This window comes from Trichosurus vulpecula, chromosome 2 (genome assembly GCF_011100635.1).
Source record: "Trichosurus vulpecula isolate mTriVul1 chromosome 2, mTriVul1.pri, whole genome shotgun sequence".
In the NCBI taxonomy this organism is placed as follows: Eukaryota; Metazoa; Chordata; class Mammalia; order Diprotodontia; family Phalangeridae; genus Trichosurus; species Trichosurus vulpecula.
This window is the reverse complement of record NC_050574.1, coordinates 266,385,426-266,413,144: the sequence shown is the minus strand read 5'-3', so window position 1 is coordinate 266,413,144 and position 27,719 is coordinate 266,385,426. Positions and strand designations below refer to the sequence as shown.

The following is a 27,719-nucleotide window of genomic DNA, read 5'->3' as shown; positions in this document are numbered from 1 at the left end:
ATTATTCTGATAAAAACAACAACACTGCTTTCCCCCTAAAAATATCAGACTTGGGGAAAATTTTACCCTCTTAGCAATACCATGATCCAAGACAATTCCAAAGGTCTCATGATGAAAAATGCTACCCATAACCAGAAAAAGAACTGACAGAGTATGAATGCAGAGCAAAGCATACTGTTTTTCACTTTATTTTTTTCATGCTTTTTTTCTTTTGGTCTGTTTTCTTTTACAATATGACTAATATGGAAATATGTTACATGACTATATATGTATATATATATATATATTTATATACACATAAAACCTGTATCAAATTGCTTAGGGAAGAAAGGGGTAAGGGAGGGAGGGAGAAAATTTGGAACTCAGATTTTTTTAAATGAATGTTAAAAATTGCCTTTACATGTAATTGGGAAAAAATAAAATACTATATTAAGAAAAACAGTAACTGATTACTTAATCCCTGTCAGTGTGTATTCATCTTTGGTTATTTTAGGTCACAAAGATTCAATAGCAAAGACTATTACAGAAGTCCTTTCTCTTCTCTCTGGGTTTTGTTTTCTGACATTTACAAGTCAACTATAAGATTTTTATTCCATGTATAGATGTTTGGATAAATAAGAGCTCTTGGTACTCAAGTTCACAATATTATTTTCTTCTGGGAAAGTTAACTTTAAAATATTAATTTTTGAAGCTCAGGCTACCATCGTAGGTTAAATTTGAAAAAAGATGCCTCTTCACTGACAGATATAAAAATATTGAAAGCAAATAAGGTAGAAAAGAATGGTTATTTTAAGATAAATTACTAAACTTAAACTTATGGTAAATATGTTCTGTTTAAAAATTCAACATTTCTTTTCTGCTTTGGGCAGTCAGCAACTATTAGTGGACAAATACTCAGACCTTCGGTATGACCCAAACTGGAAGAATAACAAAGAAGGAGAAAATTCAGCTCTGAAAAGATTGCAGCCGACTGAAGAGAGCTCCACACAAAGCTTTTCTTGGGATCCGCTCTGTTCTTCTAAGGAAACTTCATTCGAGCTGTCAAGGGAAAAAAGTGAACTGGAGAAAAGCTCCCAAAGTTCAGTTACATTAATGGGCAGTGAATTTTTGAGTTCTAATTATGAACGTGGTGACCTCAACAGTGAGTCAATTTCATTAATGAGTAGTAGTGATATAGGAGACAAGTCTGCCAGCCCATCAGAGCACATCAAGAGTTCAAGTTCACATAATGATGTCTTCCTGCCAGGACCACGGCCTCGACCAAGGAAGTCCAAACAAGATATTGTGGAAAAAAATAAAGTGACGTTAGGATTATCAATACATAAGACAGGCTCATACCTTCATCAGCACAATAAGAAAATGGGTGGCATCCGTCCAGAGAAGGTAGGTGGTTTGCTACTTAAAACTTTCTAAAAAGACAAAAAGAAATGTTATTGTTTGTTTGAAATGCCAATTTTCCCCATATTGTGCTTTGAGTCTACCATGTACTTTCATCTACAAAGTTACAAAATACAACAAATATTTTCACATAGCATACTGTTTTTATCCTCTTTTCATAATCAATGAAGTTATGCTCTGTTCTCATATAAGATGCATAGATAATTAACAATACTTAATACAACTGGGACCTGATTGGTAGTGTTATTTGATAAAATTCTTCGAAGCCTGAAGGCTTATATAAGCACCAAATTTTTTTAAAGGCAATATACAGTCTCTTGAGTTAAACTAGGTCATGTAGTGGATAGAGCGCCAGGTCTGGAGTCAGGAAAATCCAAGTGCAAATGCAGCCTTAGACACTTCCTGACTGTGTGACCTTGGGCAAATCACTGAACCCCTGTTTGCCTCAGTTCCTCATCTGTAAAATGAGAACATACTGGAGAAGGAAATGGCAAAGCACTCTAATATTTTTGCCAAAGAAAACCCCATGGACAAATCTGTGGGATCATGTAGGGTCAGATATGACTGACCAACAACAGCAACAACAGAATTTATTGGATAAAACGGTTTACAAGGCTGATAATTAGGATTTTTGAGCAACTACAATATATCATATATTGAGCAAAATTTATTATTCAGTCATATCCAGTTCTCCATGACCCCATTTGGGGTTTTCTTGGCAAAGACACTAGAGTGGTTTGCCATTTCCTTCTCATTTTACAGATGAGTAACTTAGGCAAACAAGGTTAAGTGACTTGTCCAGGGGCACGCAGACAGTAAGTATCTGTGGCCAGATTTGAAGTCAGGAACAGTAGCCTTCCTTATTCTAGGCTCAGCACTCTATCCACTGGGCAACCTAGTTGCCTGTTGAACAAAATACTTAGTATAGTTAGCCTTCGTGTTTCCCCTATCTGATACAGTCATTGTAAGGCCAAATAAGGAAATTGTATTTGTCTATTTAAACATGAGGATGCTCGTTGTAATCTATGTGTTAGGCTAGTGATAGGAACTGTCCTATTTGCATATTTATCATTCCTTCCCCTCTTTGACCCCCCACCACGCTTTGGGTAACAAGCATTAAATATTAACTTAGCAAAGGAATTGTTCTACTGCAGTACCTCCATACCAGGACTATACTGCCACAAGCATGCCATATTATCATGAGTCTTCTCTGATTGTCTGAGAGTAAACCTAGGCTTTGAAGAATGGAGCTGGGTCCAGAGAGCCCATTTAGAAGAATTCCAAATTTGCCTTAGTGTGTTCAGAAAAGAAGATAAAGTTCTTATCTGGGGCAGTGAGGAAAGCCAGTAAAGACTCTGGGGCTTGGTACCTCAAATAATGTTTCAGGAATCAGGAAAGATTAGCGGAAAAAGTCCTAGTGCTTAAGGTAAGATTCTCTGGACCAATTCTGAGATAAGGAGCTAGTAACTCTGATAGGAAGAACAACACAATCTCAAAGTTGAAAGGAACTTCAAAAGCCATTCAGTTTATTCAATCAATTGACAAGCATTTATTAAGCACCTACTTTGTACCAGGTATTATTCTAGGAGGTGAGCATAGAAAGACAAAAATGGAATAGTCCTTCCCCTTAATGTCTTATTCTTTTGGGGAAGATAACACAAAAATACGTGCAAAACAAATACAAAGTGGTTATAAGGGGGTGCACTAGCAGCTGGGGATGTCAGAAAGAATCTCAGGTAAAGGATGGTATTTCTGCAGTGATTTGAAGAAAATTAAGGTTTTCAAGAGATGTAAGTTAGGAGGGAGTTAATACATTTTAGGCGTGAGGCATGGAAACAGATGGAATATCCTCTGTGAGGAACAAGAAGGCCGATTTGTCTGTATTGAAGATTGCGCGAAGGGGAATACCATATAATAGCCCTGGAAAGGTATATTGGAACCAAGTTGTGAATGGCTTTAAATATCAACCACAAAAGTTTATATTTGATCCTAGAGGTAATAGGGAGCCACTGGAGTTTACTAAGAAAGGAGAGTGATATGATAAGGCTTATGCTTTAGGAATATCACTCTGTGGTTGACGGTTTAAAGGTGGGAGAGACTGAATGAAAGGAGACCAGTGGCTATTGTAAAAGCTCAGACCAGAAGTTATGAGGCCCTGAATTAGGGCATTGTCCATGTAAATGGAGAGTAGGGGTGGATGAGAAAAATATGAAGGTAGAATTAGCAAGACTTGTCAATTGAATTTGAGAGTGAGGTAGAATGAGGAGTCAAGGATAACACCTCGATTGTAAACCTGGATAATGGGGAGAATAGTATTACACTTGACAGAATTAAGGATGGTCTGAAGAGATAGGGATTTGGAGAAAAGATAATGAATTCACTTTCTGGATATATTTAGTTTGAAATGCCCATGGAACACCGAATTGAAATGTCCAAAAGACAATTGGTGATGTGAGATTGATGCTCAAGAGAAAGATTAGTTGAACCCATTCCTGAATAAGCATATTTCCTGTGATATTGCAGACAAATGGTGATCTGGACTTTGTGTGAATACCTCCAGTAAGGGGGAACCACTGATTCTGGAGGCAGTCTGGTCTACCCTTAGAGAGTTCCAGCTGTCAGTAAGTCTTACACGAAGCCTCAATTTCATCTTTATACCTTCTACCAGTTGTTCCTAGTTCTGAACTCTGGAGTTAAGAACAAGTCTAATTACTCTTCTGTGTGATAGCCCTTCGCATATTTGAAGATGACTATCCTTCCAGGGTAGCCAGGTGGTACAGCAGCTACAGCACTGGGCCTAGAGTCAGGAAAATGTGAATTCAGATCCAGCTTCAGACACTTACTAGCTGTGTAACCCTCAGCCAGTCGCCTAACCCCTATTTGTCTCAGCTTGCCATCTGTAAAATGGAAACACATGTTTTATCAGATGAAGAAATAAAGGCTTAGAGAGATCAGTTAATCCTTCACATGCTGGAGAAGGAAATGGCAAACCAGTATGGTGTCTTTGCCAAGAAAACCCCATAGACATGGCTGAACAATGTCTTTTTACTTGCCTTATTCCACTCTTCTCTTTTCCAGGCTAAACATCCCCAGTTTTTTCAGCTGATCCTCATATGGATCTTAAGGCCCTTTACCATTCTGATTGCCTTTCAGAACTAAAGATGTAGGCTAACCACCACAGAATAAAACAAAATTATTATTTCCTAGTCTTAAATATCATGCAGCCCAAGATGAGCTTTTTTGACAATGGTATCACATTGTTAACTCATTGAATTTGCAGTCTTTTAAAACCACCTGATCTTTTTCACATGAATTACTACTATCTAATCACACCTCCCCATCTTATATTGTAAAGTTGAATTTCAGCCCAATGTTCTAATCTGATTCTAGTCTAGATTCTTTTTTAATCTGATTCTGCCATCCATTTGTTTAGCTGTGCCCCTAATCTTTGATTTCTCTGTGTTTGATAAGTATACAATCTATTCATGTATCCAGATTATTGATGAAAACATTAAACAGAACAAAACCAAAAGAAAATCCCTATGATGCTTCCACTAGAGATTTTGCAAGTCAATATCTAACCATTAATGACTACTCTTTGGGTCCAGCCACAAAGCCCCTCATCTTTTCCACAAGAATAACATGAGAAAATTGGCTAAATGCTTTGCTAAAATCTTGGGTAAACTATTTTTACATCATGCATGACCTATTCCTGATGAAAATGATACTGGCTTTTTGTAATTACTGCCTTGTTAAGATATCATTAACCATCCTTTCGATAATATGTTCTAGACCAGGACTGTCCAACCTTAGATTTTTATTGAAACATTAGACAACATATTTTGATTTGCCATTGTAGTGAGAGCTCTGCGGTGTAATATCAGTTAAGGTGGGACTTTCTTACTGTTTTAAAATGATTAATTGTCTTTGATTGAGCCTTACTAGGTGCAAAGCCCCAGGCCCAAACCCCTATCTACTAGGTACTAAGCTTATGTGGGTGTGAAGCCCTCAGGGTCCTAAAGAGGGTTGCTAAGATCAGAGCCAACAGTAGGAGCCTAAGTTCTGGTCACTCAGATGACATTTGATGATGGCTAAAGAGTATATAAAAAGAGGGAGCAGAGCTATTTTCGGAGGGCTGTCATTCTTGGAGGCGTGTTGAAGTGGAGACTCTGGGCAGCTGTAGTTAAGAGCCATCCAGCTTGTAAACCCAGATGTTGGGACTTTGTTAAACCCTGGTAACTATGCATTGGGATTTGAATCAGACAAGGTCTGTCTGTTGATGTTTATAATTTGTTTGCATTTGCTCTGAAGTTCAGGGTGCTGGCTTTTTCCCCTGAACTAAGTGAATGATATTTGTATGCTGGATTAAAGTAAGATTGTTAACCCCTTAATGTTGCTTCCTTAGTAAAGCAGATCAAAAGAACCTGTGCTGGCAGCTTTCTGTGTGCTGGTCATTGGTGGGTGTTACACCCCTTCAGCAGCTGCTAGCAGACTGTTGTGACATGGGGTTGCTCAGCTTCCTTTACTAAAGCATTTATGTAAATTTCTATGCTTGCAGGTGGACCGCATAAATCCCATTCATTGGCCTATAATCTTAATCCCTCTTTTATTAGATGAGGAGATAATAGCTTAGAGAGATCAGTTCATCAGTCAATAAGCATCTATTAAGCACTGTGTGCCAGGCAATGTACTAAGCCTTGGAGATACAAAGAAAGGAAAAGATAGTCCCTACTCTCAAGGAGCTCACAATCTAACAGAGAAGAACATGAAAACAACTTTGTACAAACAAGATACATTCAGGATAAAATGAAGATAACAAAGTAAAGTACTATATTTGGTCTCATGACTCCAGCTAGAACAAAGACCTGGGTTCAGGGATTCATAGGAAATCGATACTGGGAAAACTAATAAAAACATGAACTCATTTATTTATGTGGCACAGAACACAGACCTAAAAAAAGCATACACACACACATACACACAGAGCAATACAGAGAGATAGAGATTTGGCCCCACAAATGAAAAGAAACTCACCTATCTCAAAGAGGAGAGATAGTAACAAAGACATCAATGGGAGTAGACTTTCTAGGAGAGGTCTGAGCAGAGACATTTTTTACCTTAAAAATGTGCTTGAGGGGCAGCTAGGTGGTGAAGTGAGTAGAGCAGTGGCCCTAGAGTCAGGAGGACCTGAGTTTAAATCAGGCCTCAGACACTTGACACATTTACTAGCTGTGTGACCTTGGGCAAGTCACTTAACCCCAATTGCCCTGCCAAAAAAAAAAACACACACACAAAAAAATGTGCTTGGTTGAGAACAGGTAATTGATACTAGATGGAGGGAGGGCATTCTTAATCATACCCAAATGTGGGGAGGACTCCCAAGATTTCTTATCAGCTCAGGTGGGAGGGGAGTTTCCTTATTGGGACCAAAAGTTGGGTGAGAGTTTGAGTTGGCAATCAGAAACCCAGTGCTGGTTGTGGCTTGAAGCAGCAGTTGGCCAGGGGTCCCAACCAATCCGGACCTGTGATCAAGCTATAACTGCTTGAAATAGGGTCAGGACAGTGGAAAAGTGTAAATTGCCATTCCTTTTATGTTTCTGCATATTACGACCATTTAGCCTAAGTGATTATATTGAAACCATGTGAATTGATAAGATCGATAAGAGATCACCAATGTAAAGGCAGAAAAGAAGAGGGCCCAGGACAGAATCCCAGCGAACACCTATCTTTATTGGGTGTGACTCAGGTAAAGATCCAGCAAAGGAGACTAAGGAGTGGTCAGATAGGTAGGAAAAGAAGCAGAAACCTAGAGTAAAGAGGATACCAAGCAGAAGAGGGTAATGGACAGGGTCAGAGGTTGCAGAGAGATCAAGAAGTTTGAGGATTGAAAAAAGGTCATTAGATTTGGCAGTTAAGAGACCATTGGTAACTTTCAAGAGAGGAGTTTCAGCTGAATAATGAGATTGGAAGCCAGAGAATTAAGAGGAGAGAAAATGGGCGGCACTTACTGTAGATAGCCTTCTCAATGAGTTTAATTACAAAAGGGAGAAGATGTATGGGATGATATCTAGTGAGGATGGATGGCTCACATCAGGAATTTTTGAGGACAGGTGAGACATGGACATGTTCATAGGTAATAGGGAAGCACCCAATAGAGAGGAAGTAATTGAAGGTTAGTGAGAGGGTAGAGATGATCTCTAATCTTTTAGAAAAGATGAATATGGAGTGTGTACTTAGAGGAGTTTGCCTTGGCAAAGAGAAAGACTACTACTTTATGTGAGACAAAGGTGAAGGAAGGTAACAGAAGGCATCATCCTAAGTGAAGTGGGAGAGTGAGGGAGAGTGAAGAGGGAGCTTTTGGTGAATAGCCTCAATTTTTTTCACTGAAATATGAGGCAAGATTCTCATCTGAGAGGGAGCTGCAAGAGGTTTGAGGAGGGATGAAAAGGTTTGGACGACCCACTATGGTTAGTGGAACAGTAAGTTTATTAGGGAGGTATAAAAGGATTGCCTTGCCATAATGAGAGCCCAATTGAGATTATATGACATAAATTTGTAATGGATTCATCATGGTTTTGTGATTTTTCGCTAGCTTTGTCAACTATATGATAAAGGAGCAATGAACCTGAGATAAGAGGACAGTGTAGAATTGAACTTATTTTTCAAAGGGTCAAGATGAGGAAAGATGGATCATGAAGCTAGTGTAGGTGTGATGATCTGAGAAAGAGTTGAGGGTTTGAGTGATTGAAGGTCCCAGTGAGAATGAAGAATAGGGTTTGAGTTGCAAGGCAGAAAGAGAAGTGGAATGACAACACATTGTGATTAGATAAGGGAATTTCAGCGTTCATGTACATGGAAGGTGGTGCATTTGTGGGCAATGGAAAAATCAGGGGTGCACATCAGTTGGGGAGAGAGAATAATGTGAATTGAGTAAGTTGAGGAACTATGAGGTTAGGATGTTTGAGAGTATCATTATGTATGTTGAAGTCCCCTAGTATGAGAGCAAGAGTTGGGGAGAAAAGAAAAACTGTGCCAGGTGCCGATCTAATTAAGGTCAGAAAGGAAGTGTCCTGAAGGTTGATAGACCACAACTATCAGAATTTTGACAGAGCAGTAAATATGGATGGAGTCAAGGTCAAAGGAGGAGAGGTTCTGGAGTGATAGCAGTAGAGGGAGAATCTGGCAATGACAGTGAGGAGCAGGGAGTATTCCAATTCCCCCACTTTGACCAGAGGAATGAATTAAAGTACAACTACTGCTAGACAGTGTGGCCAGGAAGGCTGTCATTGGGGGAGAACCAGGTATCAGTGAGAGCCAGAAGATAAAAGGAGGAGGAATGGAAAAGATTCAGATGAAAGCAGATTTGTTACCTATGGAGCAGCATTCCAGAGAGCACAGGGAGTGGCTTTAGAGAGGAATGTTGGTGAGATGGGGTTGAGGAGAGTGGGAATAAAGTCTCAAACACTGAGGGAATGGAGAATAGGGTTTGAATGTTGACAGCTGTGTATGGTGAGTCAAGTTTAAGTGGCAGTTTGTTAATCATTATGGGATGAGCTCAGGTAGTTTATCAGCATCCCTAGTGGTTTGGCCTTGGGGTGGAGCACTCTTAGGCTGCTCAGGTGAAGAATGAGAGGAACTGAAGTAATGGTTCTCTTCCAAAACAGAAGACTAGGCAGGAGATGTGATTAAATGGTGTTCCTCCTTTTCCCCTGGGTTGCAAAAGACTGGCAGGATACTTGGCCTGATTAAATAGCATTTTCTCCCCTTACCTCAAAGGTAGGAGATTGGTGCATGTGACTTGTCCGACTTGTCTGAAGTTACACAGGTAGTGTACTGCTGGGATTTGAACCCAAGTTCTCTGTATATAAATATAGTACTCTTTCCATTGAATCAACACTATCTTCCCATTATGTCACTAAAATCATTGGTTCAAGCCTAGAGGAGACCAGTTATCTTTGTTATATTCTATCACTATAGATTATGCCTTTAACATGAGCCAGCCTTCTCGCAAATATATGCTCATAATCAAAAGAACACATGAACAAGTGAATACAGATGAATCAACACAAATCCATCACTTACTGGAAAAATGACTTAAACTTCATGCTGTGATGATGGGCAGGTGGGGGAGGGCAAGGAGGCAGTCAGTAGTGTCATCTTCAAATATGAAGGATAGCATTATTATATTAAATGTGAAAGCTCTTAGAGCACTTCAGAATCCAAGGTTTTATTATTAAAAACTTCTATTTCAATCAGGCAAGCAGAATGATCTACCTTGAAACGCCTTTAGCCATTTTTTTACTAGTAAAGGTAAGATGGATAAACAGTTGGTGAGTCACTTAATGATTAAGAAACCAGCGCTGTAGTTTTAGAGAATTAGGTTGCATCTTTGTGCTTGTAATATAATCATAAAACAAAAAAAAAGAACTGCTGCAATGTCTTAGCAGAGTTATCAAGATGAATGCTTCAGTTCTGAAGACATGCTTTCAAGGTTATTGAAGCAAATTTATATTTGAACGCATTTGTTTTAAAATGAATTTCATGTTTTATTGTGTCTTTGCATTTTACTTTGTCATACAACCTTGAAAGCAGAGACAAGTACTTAAATTTAAAATTTTTTTCTAATGTTATCTTTTGCTTTTACATAACCTTAATTTCCATATATCTTCATTTCCCTCCCTTGACATGAAGAGTCATCCCTTGTAACAAAAGAATAAAAAAGAGAGGAAGAAAGCAGTTCAGCAAAACTAACCAATCCATCCACCAAGTCTTAAAGTAATATGCAGTGTCCACCCCCATCATCTCTCACTTCAGCAGAGCAGGGAGGAAGATGCATTTTCTTCGTTTATTAGACAAGCTTGACCATTACTACTTCATAGCATTCTGTTTCTTGTGGTGGTGGTATTTCCCCTTGCATTGTCCTAGTCAATAACATATATTGTTTTCCGGGTTCTGCATACTTCACTTTACAGTAGTTCATAAATGTCTTCTCATGCTTTTCTGTATTCTTTATATTTCCCTCTTTTAATTATCTCCTGTGTATCCTGTCACATAGCTTGCTTTGCGTCTATTTGTTTGCATGTTGTCTCTCCCACTAGATTGTAAGTTCCTTGAAGGCAAGGACTGTCTTTTGCCTCTTTTTGTATCCACAGCAATTAGCATAGTAACTAGCACATAGTAGGCACTTAATAAATGTTTATTTAATGAATATTCATCATTCCTTATGGTACAGTAATAGTCTATTACATTCATGTGTCACAGTTTGTTTAGCCCTTCCTCAAATCAATAAATTTCACTTTGTTTCCAGTCTTTGCTACTGTGAAAAGTGCAGCTTTAGACATTCTGCTGTTCATGAGACTTTTCTATCTCTTGGTGTACTTGGAGTATACATATGACTGATTGTAGGATCTTTACGTCAAAAGGTATAGAAATTTTAGTCAGTTTCTTAGCAAAGTTACAAATTGCTTTCTAGAACGGTTGGACTAATTCACAATTCCACCAACAATTTGTTAATGTATCTGTCGTTTTACTATGCCTCCAACCTCGACTATTCCCATCCCTTATCATCTATGTCAGTTGAGAGTTGAAGCCTCAGAGTTGTTTTGATTTTCATCTCTCTTAATATTAGTGATTTGGAGCAGTCTTTCATATGGTGCCTTATAGTTGGAAAATTTTTTGAGAGCTACTTATTTAAAGAGATAGGTTTCTGTGAGTGCCAAGAAGAAGGAAAAATTGTAAAAAGAACAGATGTAGGATGAAGGGAATTTTTTAAAATGATGAAACACAGGTTCTAGAGGCCACTCTGGGGAAGGCAAAGTAAAAAGGATATGGGAGTGTGAGGATTGAGCCAAATAGAAAAGAGAAGAGAGAGGAGAATGGACCATTCACCCTAGAAGACATAACTCTGAATCATAAGAATTTGGTAGCTAGAGGTATGAATTTGCTAACTGTAGAATTGGGAAAGGATCATTTGGTTGAAACCTCTCCTTTCCAGAGTCCTATGGTAAGGAAGAACGGCTTTGGTAGGGAAATATTTCTACAAATATTAGGACACTTCAGGTAAAAGTGGGTCCCTAGGTATCATACTAAGCTCTTATATGGCACCAGCTCACAACCTACATCCCAACATACTGAGGGATGGAGGTACATTCAAGGGATATACAACACATGGAACATGCAGTTGGCTTTGTGTCAGGCCTACTATCCAAGGTCCTCATCTTTTTGGCATCTTTTCTGATGTCTTGGGCGTCATTTGGGCTAACATTAGGCCTTTGGGGGGACCACTTTTTCCAGCCCTAATCGTGGTATCTACGGCCCTGACCAGACCCCCAGGCCTTTGCCTGAGGTCACATTCTTTTTGGCTTAGGTGTATTATCTGAAGCACAACTCTAATACATCCTCTACATAACTGCCAAACGTTACTCCTCTAAGTAAATATAAATGACTCCTTATTTCCTCTAGGATAAAACACAAACTCTGCCTCACTTTTAAAGCCCTTCACAGTCTGACCCCAGCATGTCTTGCTAGCCATATTGTACATTACTCCCCTTCCAGCATTTCATGGTCTAGTCAAACAGGTCTTTTCTCTGTTCCTCATACACAACACCCTGTGTCCCAGTTCTATGACTTTGCCATCACCCATATCTGAAATTCTCTCTCTCCTTACTTCCACCTCATAGAACCCCTCACTTCTTTCAAGATATTGCTGAAGCACCACCTTTGTACATGAGGCCTATACTAGCCTCTACTGCTGGTGCCCTTCCATTCCTTAAGTACCTTGTATTTTAATTGCCTTGTATTTATTTTGTTTATACTTGTGATGCTATCTTTCTCAGTAGAATGTGAGCTTCTTGAGGGTAGAGATAGTTTCAGTTTTAAGTGCTTAATAAAATTTTATTGCCTTTTATTAAGAGCTTTCTGTGTACCAGGTACTATGCTAAGCTTTAGATAATAAATATACAAAGAAAGGCAAAAACACAAGGTCCCAGACTTCAAGGAGCTAACATTGTATTGGGGAAGATAACATGCAAACAACTGTGTATGTGCAAGATATATACAGTATAAGTGAGAAGTAATCTCAGAAGAAAAGACGCTAGTAATGGTTCGACCACAGAAGGCCTCTTGCAGGATATGGAATTTGAGCTGATTCTTGACAGGGAGGGAGATGAGAGGAGAGAGAACATTACAGGCATGGGGAGGGGGCAGTAAAAAGACATTGAGTCTGGTTCTAGGAACAGCAAGAAAGTGAATGTTGTTGGATCATAGAGCACATGGAAGGGAGCCAAGTCTAAGAAAACTGGCAAAGTAGGAAAGGGCCTGGTTGTGGAAGGTGTGAAAAGCTAACCAGAGGATGTTATATTTGATACCGGTGGCAGTGAGGAGCCACAGAATTTTTTAAGTAGGGGAGTAGCATGATCAGACCTGTGCTTTAGGAAGATCATTTTGGCAACTGAACTGAAAATAGATTTGTGAGAGATTGGTAAAAATTAAGTTTCCACAGAATAATTAATGAAGTGTCTGCTTGAAGAAAGAAGGGGATAAAAATTAACTAAGGTAGATGGACCCAGTCAATGAGAGAATAGCTAGTGGCTTTCTGAAAACCACAAACTCCAAATATAGGCAAAACCGGCGTAAGTCAGCCAGATAACAGGGTTGAACAGAGAACTGGGTCAAATTGTTATTACGTATGCTTAATTGGCTAATTGAATATTACCTTACACACCCACAGGGAGGAGTTTTCCACCATTTTTGAATGTGGAACGTATGTTGAGGTGGGGGAACATAGCAAGGAGCTGCACGTGAGGGGTGTATAGGGAAGATCGTAACCCGGAAGGGAGCGGACCAATCCGTTCTCTGAAGGGAGGTACTGATCTGATGCTGCATCAATCTGCATCAGTCTAACAGAATAAAGCTGGTCTCACTCCTGTATTTTCCACTCCTCTTCCTAAAGAAGGCCGGAGGACACTCCTGGCCAGGAACGTAAGCCCAACTCCCTTGGATTTCTCAATAATGATAAATTGCCCTTGATACCTAAATCTCTGTGCCAAGCGTGTTTCTAACAGACTAGAGTGAGGAGAGATTTGAGGTGGGGAGACCCACCAGTAGGCCATTGTAATAGTCCAGGACTGAAGTGATGAGGAATTGAACCAGGGTGATGGCAGTGTCAAAGAAGACAAAGGGATTTATACAAGAGATATTGTGAAGGTAGAAATGACAGTACTTGGCAACAGATTGGGTGGATATATGGGGTGAGTGTGAGGGAAAAATTCAGAATGACACTAAATTTGTGGACCTGGGTGAGTGGTGGGATGGTGGTGCCCTCAATAATAATAAGGAAGCTCAGAATTGGGGAGAATTTAGGTGAAAAGATAATGAATTCTGTTTTGGACATATTGAGCTTGAAATGCCTACAGTACATCCAGGCTGTGATGTCTAATAGGCCACTGGTGATGCCTTTAGGCCTTGGCCCAAGCTTTCAGTCTTTTCTGTCCTAGGCATGATATCCACATTCAGAATTGGGAGTTGGAGTAGCGTTCTGAGGTCAATATGAGTTAGCAATGTTGTATAGCAACCAAAAAAGCTCACATATTATTAGACTACATTAGGGGAAACATAGTATCTAGAATTTGGGAAGTGATAGTCTTCTGTTTTCACAGGATTTTAGATCTGGAGCTGGAAGGGAATTGAGGAACCATTTAGTTCAATCCCTTCCCCCATTAAAAAGATGAAGAAACTCAGTCCCAGATAAGTTTAGTGACTTGATTAAGCTTGTTGCTGTTCAGTCATATCTGACGCTATGTGACTCCATGGACAAAAGTCCATGGGGTTTTCTTGGCAAAGATACTGGAACAGTTTGCCATTTCCTTCTCATGTGTATCCTAATTTTACAGATGAGAAACTGAGGCAAACAGGTTAAATGAATTGCCCAGGGTCACATAACTAATAAGTGTCTGAGGCCAGATTTGAACTCAGATCTTCCTGACTCCAGATCAACACGCTATCTACTGCACTATGCAGCTGCCCTCATTAAAGTTACTCAGGTAGACATTGTCAGAGGTGGAGAGGATGTGGGAAAACAGGAACACTGTTACACTGCTGGTAGAGTTGTGAACTGATCCAGCCATTCTGGAGAGCAATTTGGAACTATGCCCAAAGGGCTATAAAAATGTGCATACCCTTTGACCCAGCAATACCACTTCTAGGGCTGTATCCCAAAGAGATCACACAAGTGGGAAAAGGACCCATATGTACAAAAATATTTATAGCAGCTCTTTTTGTAGTAGCAAAGAATTGAAAATCAGGGGGATGCCCATCAATTGGGGAATGGCTGAACAAGTTGTGGTATATGAAGGTAATGGAATACTATTGTGCTATAAGAAATGGGGAAGATACGGACTTTATAAAACCTGTAAAAACCTACACAGTACAATGCTAAGTGAGCGGAGCAGAACTAGGAGAACATTATACACAACCGCAGATATGTTGATTCTGTGATGACTAACCTTGATAGACTTGGCTCTTCTCAGCAATACAAGGTTCAAAGACAACTCCAAAGGACACGTGATGGAGAGAGCTATCTACATCCATCTCCTTTTTTTCTCTTTTGTTTTTGTTTTTGGTTTTTTCGTTTTGTTTCTTCTTTCTCATGATTCATTCCATTGGTCATAATTCTTCTTTACAACTTGACTATTGTGTAAACAAGTTTAATGCGAAGGTACATGTAGAAGATATATCGGATTCCATGCTGTCTTGGGGAGGGAGGGGGGTGGAAATCTGGAACTCAAAATCATGCGGAACTGAGTGTTGTAAAATAAAAAATCTTAATTAAAAAAAATCAGTCTTTCCATCTAGTTATAACCTCATGCTCATGCGCTGTGGGTATATCTTTTGAGACCCAGGGCCTCACAGTAAGTCCTTAATAAATGCTTATTTTCTGACTGGTCAAAAAAAAATAAAAGAAATTGTCAGAGGTAGAATTTGAACTCGTGTCTCCTGACTCCAGGACCATCACTCTTTCTGCTACAGCACACTATCCTGCCCTGATCTAATCATACCTGAAATATTTTATTTATTTCTGGGTATCCCACTGTAGAAAGGATGTTAATAAGCTGAAGAGTATGGGATGGTGGATGGCTTTGGGGTCATGCTATATGAATATCAGCCGAAGGAAAAGGAATGGGAGATGTTCAACCTGGATAGGGAGAAGGAAGGATGAGAATGACATGCTTGTTTTCAAGCATTTGAACCATTTGGGCTGAGAGGGAAGAATTAGAAGCAATGGGTAGACTTGCAATGAATAAAATTTAGGTTTGTTGTAAGGAAAATCTTTCAAGCAATTAGAGTATTCTAAGAGTAAAAATGGCAAACTTAAAGCGGTAATGGTTTTCTCCCTCACTAAGGCTCTTCAGCATCAAGATAGATGGTCTTTCCCAGGGTCACATAGCTAGTAAGTTTCTGAGGGCAGATTTTAACTCAGGTCTTTCCGACTCTAGGCCTGGCTCTCTATTCACTAGCACTTCCCAGCTGGCCTCTAAATGTATATTGGTTAGTAGTGTGTAATTAAAATGTAATTTATATTAGAAAGGGATCCAAAACAATCATTTCTATAAGAATTCTAAAGTTTACCTAAAATATTGTCAAAGACTTTCTAAGGTAATGTTTAATCACCACTATCATTTAATGACTATCATAGGATCAGAGTATCATAGATCTGGAAAGGACATCAAAGGCCATCTAGTACAACGACCACATTTTATAGTGGAAAAACTGAGGCCCTGGAAATTTAAGGGACTTGCCCAAGGTCAGATAGTTAAGTGTCAGAGTTGGACTTGGCACCCAGGTCTGCAGACTATATCGTCAGTGCTCTTTCCTGTGTGATTTTAGTTCATTTGGAGCTAGATTTAAACATGACCACACATTCAACCATCTTTCTATCATCTTGGTATAAGCACCAACATACAGCATTGCTGATCAATAACTTTCCAAATGAGAGGCCGCATGGCATCGTGGACATAGCCTAGATATTAGAAAAACCTGGGTTCAAGTTCTGCCTCTGACACACACTGGTCATAGAACCAAGGTTAGTCATTTAATCTCTTAGTGCCCCAAGCAACTTTTAAGTTTTAGAGAAGGTACGGATCTACCTTAGTAAACGAAGTTCCTCACCAGGAGCTTTCTTCACTGATGACATCATAGGCCAGTTAAAAACAAATAATAACAAAAACTTCAAATAAGTATAAAAAGATATAAAAATTTTGTTACACTTTAACACTTCCCAGGTAATATTCTCTGAGCTTCATCCCTCAAAAATTGTTGTTTATCTAAATATGGGAACAAAAAAGAGGCTAAGATCAAAAACATCATAGAGAATTTAATATTCCCTATATCATCATACTGTTTACCATATTTCATAGTTATGTTATTTCTTCAGTTCCACTGAAATATCCTTAAAGATTACTGTTAGGACTTTGAAACATGAGATATGTGTCTATTTTTTATGATGAAGTAAAGAGCTCGTGTAAAAGCTACCACACTAGAGGGCACCTATGCATCACAGTCAGCAGAATGGATTTTCTAGTGTGTATTCCAAGCACTTACTTTGGAGCATGATTTATTCAATAACCAAAATTTTATGTCTGAAGCTTATAAAGTATCATCAGTCTGTGATCATTGTTGAAGGAAATGAAATCTTGAAAGTGAACTTTTTTTATTCATTTTCAAATAGGACTTTGAAGACTGACAAAGTTAGGAAATAATTTTGTATATTTATAGTAGTATTCTAACAATTTGTACGTATCCATTTCTTTTCTACTAAGAAGTTGGAAGAAGAGGAGATTATAGGAGTTATTGTTTTCAATCCTTTATTTCTCTGAAATAAGAAGCAAACATTTTATAAATGTTAAATGAATGAAAAAGCATTTATTAAGTGCCTACTCTTATGTATTAAGTAGTAGGGATATATGGTTTTTTTTTATTTTTTTTATTTTCAAAAAGCAAAGACAATCTCTGCCCTCAAAGAGTTTATATTCTAATAACAGAGACAAAGTACAAAGGTGAGTTGTGGCCAGGGAGGGACATTTGATTCTAAACATAACTGGAATGGTGAGTGGGGCCTGGTGAGTTGGGCCATGGGGGAAGAGATTGACACGATCTATCCAGAAATATTGGTATAGCTGATTTGATCATGGTTCACGGTTACAGCACCAGTCAGGGTAGAGTGAAGATGAAAGGATACCTGATTGAGGGCCTATGGAGGAGATAATAGAGTTGGGAATAAAGTGAAACATGGGGAGTTTCTGGGATGTGGAGGGATGGACCAGGATGAAAGTTTCTCCAAGGTAAGGAGGAGATGGATAGAGAGTCACCAGTGAACTAGGAAATAGAGAAATTATGCGATTTGGCCAAATTAGTGCTACAGAGTCAAAAGCAGATCCCCAAAGTCTTCATCTTAACCTAGTCCTTCACCTCCTTTTGTTTCTATACTATAATAGCTTGTCTAAGAATATTGCCAGTTTTCATTTCCCACTCACTTGGTGGCAAAGTTAGACAAGAGCAAAATTCTACAACATAATCTTAGCATCTGTACACATCTTTCTTTGAGCTGTGCGGAAGGGAGAGTACAAGTCCAAAAAATAACAGTCTCCTGCATTTAGACTATATTACATAGCCCCAAGAAGGCTGTGTGACCTTGGAGAGAGGAAGGACAGAGTGAGGTGCAACAAAGAGTCACTTACAGTTAGTGATTCAGCCTGTGTGTGCTTCTCTCAAAGGACCCTTACTCTACTTCCTGTGATACTGACATTAAATAGATTTTTCTCATTTGGTATGTTAGCTTCCAGCAGTCCTCATTTCTTGGCCATCATCATGTATGATAAGGCTGTTGAAGATATGTTCATTATTATGCTCCTCAAAAATTGTAGGTCTGTATAATCTTGTGGTCAATGTAGTTGGCAATATTCTATTAAAATTTCATTTGTCTTTAAATATTGATTAAATGTGTACTAGTTGATATGTCTTTGGGTCTAGTTAACCATTTTGGAGAGTCTTTTTGGCTTTTGTATCTCCATCACTTAGCACAGTGCCTGGCACATCGGAAATGTCTAAATGCTTTTTGAATTTACATCTTCCAGAGATGCAGAAATCAGGATTCAGTTGCTAAACTACTTATTGACTTCAACATCAAGTGACCCATACCTACAGATCTACTTTGAGCCCAATACAATAACATATATGATTTTATGACAGTCGATAAGCATTTATTAAGCACCTACTATGTGCCAGGAAGGGCAGCCGAGTGACACAGTGAATACAGTGTCGGGCCTGAAGCCAGGAAGACTTATCTTCCTTAGCTCAAATCTGGCTGCAGACACTGACTAGCTGTGTGACCCTGGGCAAGTCATTTAGCCTTGTTTGGCTCATTTTCCTTATCTATAAAATGAGCACAAGCCACTCCAGTATCTTTGCCAAGAAAACTCTAAATGGGGTCACAAGGAGTTGGACACAACTGAAAAACAACTAAACAACAAATTTATGCAATAGCTGAGATTTGGAAACAAAGTAGATGCCTATTGATTGGAGAATACCTAAAAAAAATTGTGATGTATGGGATATTACTGTGCTTTAACAAATGATGTATGTGTTCCCCAATTGATAAATCATCAAAGGATATGAACAGGCAGTTTTCAGATGAAGAAATTAAAGTTATCTATAGTCATATAAGAATGCTCTAAATCACTGTTGATTAGAGAAATTCAAATTAAAACAACTCTGAGGTACCACATCTTAGTTGTCAGATTGGCTAACATGACAAAACAGGAAAATTATAAATGCTGGAGAAGATGTGGGGAAATTGGAACACTAATGCATTGTTGATGGAGTTGTGAACTGTTCCAACCATTCTGGAGAGCAATTTGGAGCTATGCCCAAAGGGCTATAAAAATGTACATACCCTTTGACCCAGCAATACCACTTCTAGGACTGTATCCCAAAGAGATCACACAAGTAGGAAAAGGACCCATATGTACAAAAATACTTATAGCAGCTCTCTTTGTGGTGGCAAAGAATTAGAAATTGAGGGGATGCCCATCAATTGGGGAATAAGAGATGATGAGCAGGCAGATTTCATAAGAACCTGGAAAGACTTATATTCACTGATGCTGAGTGAAGTGAACAGAACCAGGAGAACACTGTACACAGTAACAGCCATATTCTGTAATGACCAACTTTGATAGACCTAGCTCTTCTCAGCAATATAATGATATAGGACAATTCCAAAAGACTCACTATGGAAAATGCTATCCACATTCAGAGAAAGAGCTATGGAATCAGAATGTAGATTGAAGCATATTTTTTCTCTTTTTTTTCTTTCTCATGGTTTTTCCCTTTCCCTTAGATTCTTCCTTCACAACATGACTAATATGGAAATATGTCTAATAGGATTGTACATGTATAGCCTTATCAGATTGCTTGCCATCTTGGGGAGGGGGGAAGGGAGGGAGGAAGAAAAGAATTTGGAACTCAAAATCTTATAAAAGTGAATGTTGAAAACTAAAAAAAGAGGAAGAAATGATGTATGTGATAAATAAAGTAACAGGGAAAGATCTACATGAACTGATGCAGAATGAAGTAAGCAGAGCCCAGAGAAGCATATACGCAGTAACTGCAGCAGTGTAAATGGGAAGAACAATGATACACCAAAAAAAACCAAAGGTTGAGATAACAGAATTAAAAGTGGGGCTCGAATGAAGAGAAATGAGAAGGCACCTATGGTGATATAAGAAACAGGAAATGTTAATAAATTATTTTTAAAAGAAAAGAAAATGCCCAGACCTGAGAGATGAATTGTTTTGATCAAGAAACAGCAAGGAGGCCAGTGTCACTGTATTGAAGAGTAGATGGGGGATGTACGGTGTGAGAAGACTCCAAAGACAGGTACTCTGATGGCGGGGAGAGGAGGTTAGCTTATGAAGAGCTTTGAACATCAAACAGGATTTTCTGTTTGATCCTGGAGGTGATAGGGAGCCACTGCAGTTTAGAGTGTGGGGTGACATGGTTGTAACTTCACTTTAGGTAAATCATTTTGGTTATTAAGTGGAGAACGGACAGAAATGGAGAAAGACTTGTGGCAGGTAGACCAACCAACAGTCTAAGTAGTCCATGTGTCAGATTAGAGTCTGCACCAAGGAGCAAAGGCGCGAAGGAGGCGTATTTGAGAGATGATGCAAAGGTGAAATTGACAGGCCTTGGCTTAGATTGGATATGGGGGATAAGAGATAATGAGAAGTGAAGGTGACATCTAGGTTGTAATCCTGGAGGATGGGAAGGATGGTGTTGCCCTCCACACAAATAGGCAAGTTTAAAAGGTGGGAGGGTTTTGGGGAAAATGTTTTGTTTTGGACATGTTGAGTTTAAGACTTCTGTTCCACTTTGAGATGTCTGGTAGTCAATTGAAGATTCAAGACTGATGATGAGTAGAAAGGATAGGTCTGCATAGATCTGAGAATTATCAGCATAGCAATGATAATTAAATATATGAAAACTGATTAAATCACCAAATGAAGTAGTATGGAGGAAGAAGAGAAGATAGTCCTGGACAGAGCCCTGTGGGATACTCACAATTAGCAGTTTATTCTGGATAAAGACCCAGCAGATGAGACTAAGAAAGAGTAGTTAGATAGGTAGGAGGAGAACAAGGAGAGAGTCCCAGAAAACTATAGAAAAGAAGGTATCAAGGAGAAAGCACTAGTCTGATATGTCTCTCCCATACTCAGTAAAGTCCAGTGGCTTCAAATAGAAAATATACTGTGTAGTGTTCAAAACCCTTCATGATCCCTGCCCCCCACACACACATAAACACCTTTCCAGTCTACTCACACTTCAATCAGCCTCTGTGACCTCTGTGATCCAGTGACACTAGCCTTGCTGCTTCTCTGAAAAGACATTTCCTTTCTCCATTTTGGGCATTTTCACCGGCTGTCCTTCAGGCCTAACATTCCCTCCCTTCTCATCTTCATCTCTTGGCTTCCTTCAAGCCCCAAATGGAATCCCAAGTTCTACAGGAGCCTTTTTCAATCTCCCTTAATGCTCGTGCTTTGCCTATTTTTATTATTTCTTATTTATCCCGTACTTAGTGTTTGCACGTAGTTGTTTGCGTGTTGTTTTCCCTGTCAGGCTTCGAGCTCCTTGTGAGCCAGGCTGTCTTTTGCCTCTCTTTGGGTCCCTAGGACTTAGCACAGTGCCTTGCACATAGTAAGTGCTCAATAGATGTTTCTTGATTGATTGAAATCTAGGTAAACTATGTATCTACCACGTTTCCCTTATCAGGCTAAAAGAGGAAATGAGGTTTGGATATGAATTGTTATGGAGGAATCCTTACCAATTCTCAGTGATCGTGGCTTATCTTTCTAAAACGCTCACAAGCCATCCCTTTAATAATATATTTTATAATTTTTCCAGGAATCAAAATCAAACTCACCATATAGCCTAAAATTTTCAGACTATATCTGCTCTGAGTGGCCTTTGTCTTTGACAGTGTTAACTGCTGTGACCCACCCCACATTTCAAAATGTTATGCACCCATGTCACAGTTCAAGGAAACACAAATAATTTCTGTCCATAAAAATGAGATCGCGCCCGGCATTTATTAGTTTTTTGTAAACTGATACTGAAAATGCAGCCTACATTTTGGGAGATTACTTTCCTTAGCACAAGAAATATCTGTATTTGTGGTTGCTGTTCAGTTGTTTCAATCATGTCCGACTCTTTGTAATCCCAGTTGGGATTTTCTTTGCAAAGATGCTAGAGTGGTTTGCCATAACCTTCTCCAGCTTATTTTACAAGATGAGAAACTGAGGTAAACTGGATTGAGTTACTTGCCCAGGGTCACACAACTAGTAAGTATCTGAGGCAGGATTTGAACTCAGGAAGATAAATTTTCCTGATTCCAAGCCCATTATATTTAGTATAGTTTATTGCAATCCTTTTGGCATGTCCATTAGAGCGTTGATAAGTACTACTTGTAGCCTCTTAATTTGCATCCTAAAAGTTCAACAGGGTGTTTTTTTTTCATTTCCCCCTTTTGCAAGAAGCTTATTGGACTTTACTTCCCCATCTCTTTCCCTTTCCCCTTCTTATCCCCCCTCCCCCTCATCAAAATCACAGCAGCCTCTTTTGAGGTCAATGTCAAGATAATTATTAATATCTGAAGTGAGCAATCTATGTACCCTATATCTAAAATACAAATAAATGGGCTATGAATAACAGTCTAAGAAACTCTAAACAGCATTAGCTTTAATTATAGGCATTTAAAAGTCTTCATAATTTGTTTTTGCTACTTCCAAGCCTCTGACTATGTGTATGATAGTTAAGGTTACCGTATCAGTCAGTCAGCAAGCATTTATTAAGCACCTACTCTGTGCCAGGTACCATGTTAGGAGCTAGAGACACAAAGAGCAAAATGAAACTGTTCCTGCCCTTGAGTAATTTGCTATCTGGCTGACGCCATGTAAGAGATGGGTTAGATTTAGAATATTTTGTTCCTTTATATACACAGTAATGTGCTAACCCTTGTATCTATTCCAGTAGTTCATAGTCTCTATTTTGTTCAATTGTAGTTGCTTGAATCTAGTGTACATCCAAATTTGATCCAAAGGAATAAGCAGAATTCTTAAGATAAAATGTGAGTCAAAAGCTCCAATATGCTAAAAACATTCCCAGAGATCTCATATTGAGAAGAAATGTTTCAAATAACATGACAGGAAACTTTGTTTTCAGCAAAATATTCAAATATATTTATAATAATGCTAAGTTATGCCAAGTGAATTAAAGAACCCTATCATGCTGTATATCACAGACCATAATGACAGACACTTGAAAAGTAAATTGAATCACAACCAAAACAGTTTATATGTTTTGCTGTGAGAGATTTTAATAGTTAATTCAGTTTCTCACCCAAGAGTAAAGAGCACAGGATTTGGAATTGGTAGCAGAAGACCTGGCTGGTTTCAAGTCTTGGATTTGCCACTTACTATCCATGTTGCCTTTGGGCAAGTCATATAGTCTATCTTGTCTGTGAAATAAGGAAATTAGACTCGATGACCTCTAAGATCTTTTAAGTCCTATTATGTAACATAACTGTGGTAAATGATCAGTCAGGAAGACTGATTATAAAAAGGCAGTAGACTGTTTGCCATGTTAAGATTCTTTCTACTGGGTACATAAATATACAGCCACAAGCAACTTTGATATGAATAAGACATACAAAGACACATGTGCACATATTATATATGGATCATAGAAACAGATATCTCAAATCACTCACTAACTTATTAATCAGTCATTAAACCAAGAAGGGAAGAATTAGACACTTTATGGTAGGTTATGAAGCCAATACTTCATTATAAATCTCTTTGGTTTAAGTAGGATGTTTAATAGCTGTCAGTCCTGTTAAAGTGCAAACGAAGAAAATATAAGTTAATATGGGCTTACTGCACCCTAGATTCAAGAAGTGAGTGTTTTTAAGAGAAAATCTTCAGTAATTATAGAAATTAAAAGCGGTATGCTGTCTATGCGTACTTTAGTGTTTTTCCATACAAACCCACTAATTCATATAGCATTTGGTAAAGCATCAACTTTTTTGTGGTGCACTCAGATTCTCTAAGAACCTGATGAATTTCTTTGAGAGAGGAGTAGCAGCCCAATCTAGCTCAGCTGTACTCAATCTGAGTTGCTTTCCTACCTACAAACCCTCACTTCAAAGCGAGGAACATAATGTACAATTTTTTAATGGCTCTAGACCCAGGCACTCAGACTCTCTGTGCTCTGAGCCTTACCTCAGTGTAAACACCTAATCAAGATTGCCTGCGCTTCAACAATAGCAGCCAAATGCAATTCGAGAACCACAAGCCTTTGAAGTCCTCACTGCAAAGGCCGGTTTTCTAGTCTGGGATAATGACATGCCATGATTGCTGTCTTTGTTGTATCTTTTCAGTAGAGAAGCAATTATAGGCCCCAATTTAACAGAATAGACATTACACAGCTTATGATGCTCAAAATGCAATTTCATTTGATCATTTTCTCAATTTGATTGGTATTAATAGAATAGTTCACAAAAAAATAGCTGACAGAGGTTGTGTCCCATTCCACTTTCAAAGAGATAATGTAGAAGTATGCTTTACTTGCCCAGAAACTATCAGTACAATCATTCAGTCAGTGAGTTCCACCAAAACAGCCTGTGAATGAAAAGGTTGTATGTTCCATTTTCTCTGGGAAATGAAACTTATGATAGTGCTCTCTAATTTCTTAACTTCATATCAGAAATATATTACAGCTTCCTTCATTGCTAGTTAATACGATATCTCCAGCAGAATATATCTTAGGAAAACTCCACAAATTCACTAAGTCATAAAGTCCTTTCTACTTCATTGGATTTTTTAAGTTTAAGAATTATAGAATCCAAATACTAGACTTGGAAAGATCTATTTGCCATGTTAAGACTCTTTCTACTGGGTATATAAAGATAAAGCTATAAGCAATTTTGATACGAATAAGATATAAAAAGATACATGTATGCATATTACATATAGATCATAGAAATAGACACCTCAGGTCACTCACTAACTTATTAATCAGTTATTAAACCAAGAAGGGAAGAATTATAGACATGATGGTATGCTAAATTGAGATTAATTTACAATATTATCCTGTGTTTAGGTAGTACCTAGATTACTCCATTATAGCCTGATAATGAGTAGACATTCTTTTAAAAGTTAATGTTATTATATTTCATGGTCTTATTATATTATTGTCTTATATGTCATAGTCTTCCTTGACAGTCTTTTTATAGTAGCTCATAATCCCAATGTCAATTTTCTCCTTCAGGTAAAAGTGACTTATTTTCCTCTGGGCCTTCTGATATTTTGTTTTGTCAGGGCAAAGTGAGGAGAGATGGTGTCTTTAAAAAAAAATATCGTTGTGATGCTTTTTTATGCTTTATTTTATTCTAAATTCAATTTTTTTTCAGTTCCAGATTCTCTCTCTCTTCCTACTCCCTCACCTGCCTATTCAGAAGGCAAGAAATATAAAACCCATTACAAAATGAAGTCATGCAAAACAGATTTCTGCATTAGCCATGTTCTGGGGGAAAAGGACAGGAAAAAGAAAGAGAAAATATATATACTTCAGTCTGCACTCTGGGTTCTTTCTCTGCAGGTGGATAGCAGTTTTCGTCATTATTCCTTTGGAATTGTAGTGGTTTATTGTGTTGATCAGTTATTAAGTCTTTCACAGTTGATTATCTTTTACTACATACATTGTTCCCCTGGTTCTGCTTGCTTCTATTTGTATCAGTTCATAGAAGTCTTCCCAGGTCTTTCCAAAACCATCCATCCCTTTATTATTTCTTAGAGCACAAGGGAGCGCAATTCCATCACATTCATATACAGCAACTTGTTCAGCCATTCCACAATTAATGGACATCCCTTCAGTTTCCAATTCTTTTCCATGACAAAAAGAGCTACCATAAATATTTTTGTACATGTGGGTTCTTTTCTTTTTCCTTTGATGTCCCCAGGGTATAGACACAGTGGTGGTATTGCTGGGTCAAAGGTATGCACAATTTAATAGCTTTGGGATCATAATTCCAAATTGCTTTCCAGAATGATTGGCCTAGTTCACAGCTGCATCGACAGTGTATTAAGTGTACCAATTTTCCCGAGTAAAATTCCAAGAGACAAAGTTTCCAGATATTAATAATCAATTTATTTACTAGCCTAGCCAGTCGGTAATCAATAAATTGATAGTCATTGGTTTCTCTCGGTAACCAGACACCAAAGGAGACTTTGAAATACCTTAAATCAGGTGTGTTCCATCTGTCAGAGCTCAACTGACAAGTGAAACTCAATCCTGATTGGTGGACGTTTAATGAGGAGGTGGGCTCAGCCCCTCTCAATATGTTCTTTGTAGAAAGGGGAGATCAGCTGAGCATGTAGCCTGGTCATGAAGCCCCCCTCAGCAATCTGGGTCTCAAAATTCTCTCTGGTTTGATTTCTCCTTCACGAGCTGGGTTGCCCTAAACTCTAACAAAGGGGAGAAAAAACAGGAGCTCTTTCTCCTGGGGAAGGACCTAACTCAAACTGGATCCTGTTTGTGCCGTAGGCAGAACTCAAGTCTCCAGTTGGGTAGGGACTTACAGGTGCCTTGAGCAGATGTCTTGAGAAGAACTGGAATGCTTATGACATTCTTTAGCCAGGAAGGGGCTTCTCTTTGAGCTACCCTTTTGACAGAGAAGGGAATATTATAAATTATTATTATTATTAATCAAATAGTACAGCATTAAAATGAATTTCTCTCAGTAGTCTCATGTCATAAACTATGTACAAACAAGTTTATATACAGGATAAATTGGGGGAGGGGGACAGAATATACAAAAGATGTTACAAAGGTAGAAACTACAGGACTTAATGACTATTTGGAGATGAGAAGTGAGGAAGAGTGAGGAGTCAAATGTAACACCTAGGTTATAAGCTGAGGCAACTGGAAGAATGGCAGTACCCTCAACAGTAATAGGACATTTACAAAGAATTGAGAGTTCAGGGGGGAAAGATAATGAATTCAGTTTTGGAAATGTTGAGTTTAAGATGTCTATGAGGTTTTCAGTTTGAGATGTCTAATAGGCAATGGAAGATGCGAGCCTGGAGGTTAGGAGAGAAATTAGGACCAGAAAAATAGATCTGAGAATCATCAACATAGACATGGTCATTGAAACCATGGGAGCTGATAGGAGCACCACATGAAATAATATATAGAAAGAAGAGAAGACAGCCTATGACAGAATCCCGGGGGATGCTCACTTTTATCAGACATGACCTGAATGAAGATCCAGCAAAGGAGACTGAAGAGAGGTCATATAGGTAAAGAGGGAAACCAGGGGAAAATGATGTCATGAAAACTAAAAAATAGAAGATAGAAGAGAATATCAAGCAGAAGAATGTGGTCAGCAGTGTCACAGGCTGTAGAAAAGGAATCAAGAACAAAGAGATTTGAGAAATTTATTAGATTTGACGATTAAGAGATCATTAGTAACTTTGGAGAAAATGCTTTCAGTTTAATGATGAGGTGAGAAGTCAGACTGTGACTCACCATCATGATCTTTCAAAGTTTATAAGGTCATAACTATCTCAACTACCAACTCAGCTAAAACAGAGAAGAATAGATACAACAGAGAAAGAAGCAGGCTACATTTTGTGTTTGGAGGAAGAGAGTGGGAGTTGGGGGAGCAACCATGTGACCTGTCTCCTGACTGAGGGATCTCAACAGTTTCTGCC

The 27,719-nt window shown here is 38.6% G+C and overlaps 1 protein-coding gene across 1 annotated transcript in view; it reads left to right on the top strand.

Moving 5' to 3' along the window:
* JHY (junctional cadherin complex regulator) overlaps positions 1-27,719 on the top strand; it is a 137,952-nt gene that overhangs the window by 37,123 nt on the left and 73,110 nt on the right. The window contains exon 2 of the mRNA XM_036745236.1: positions 870-1,383. Coding sequence (XP_036601131.1) covers positions 870-1,383 — 514 coding nt within the window. The remainder of the gene's footprint in view (positions 1-869; positions 1,384-27,719) is intronic.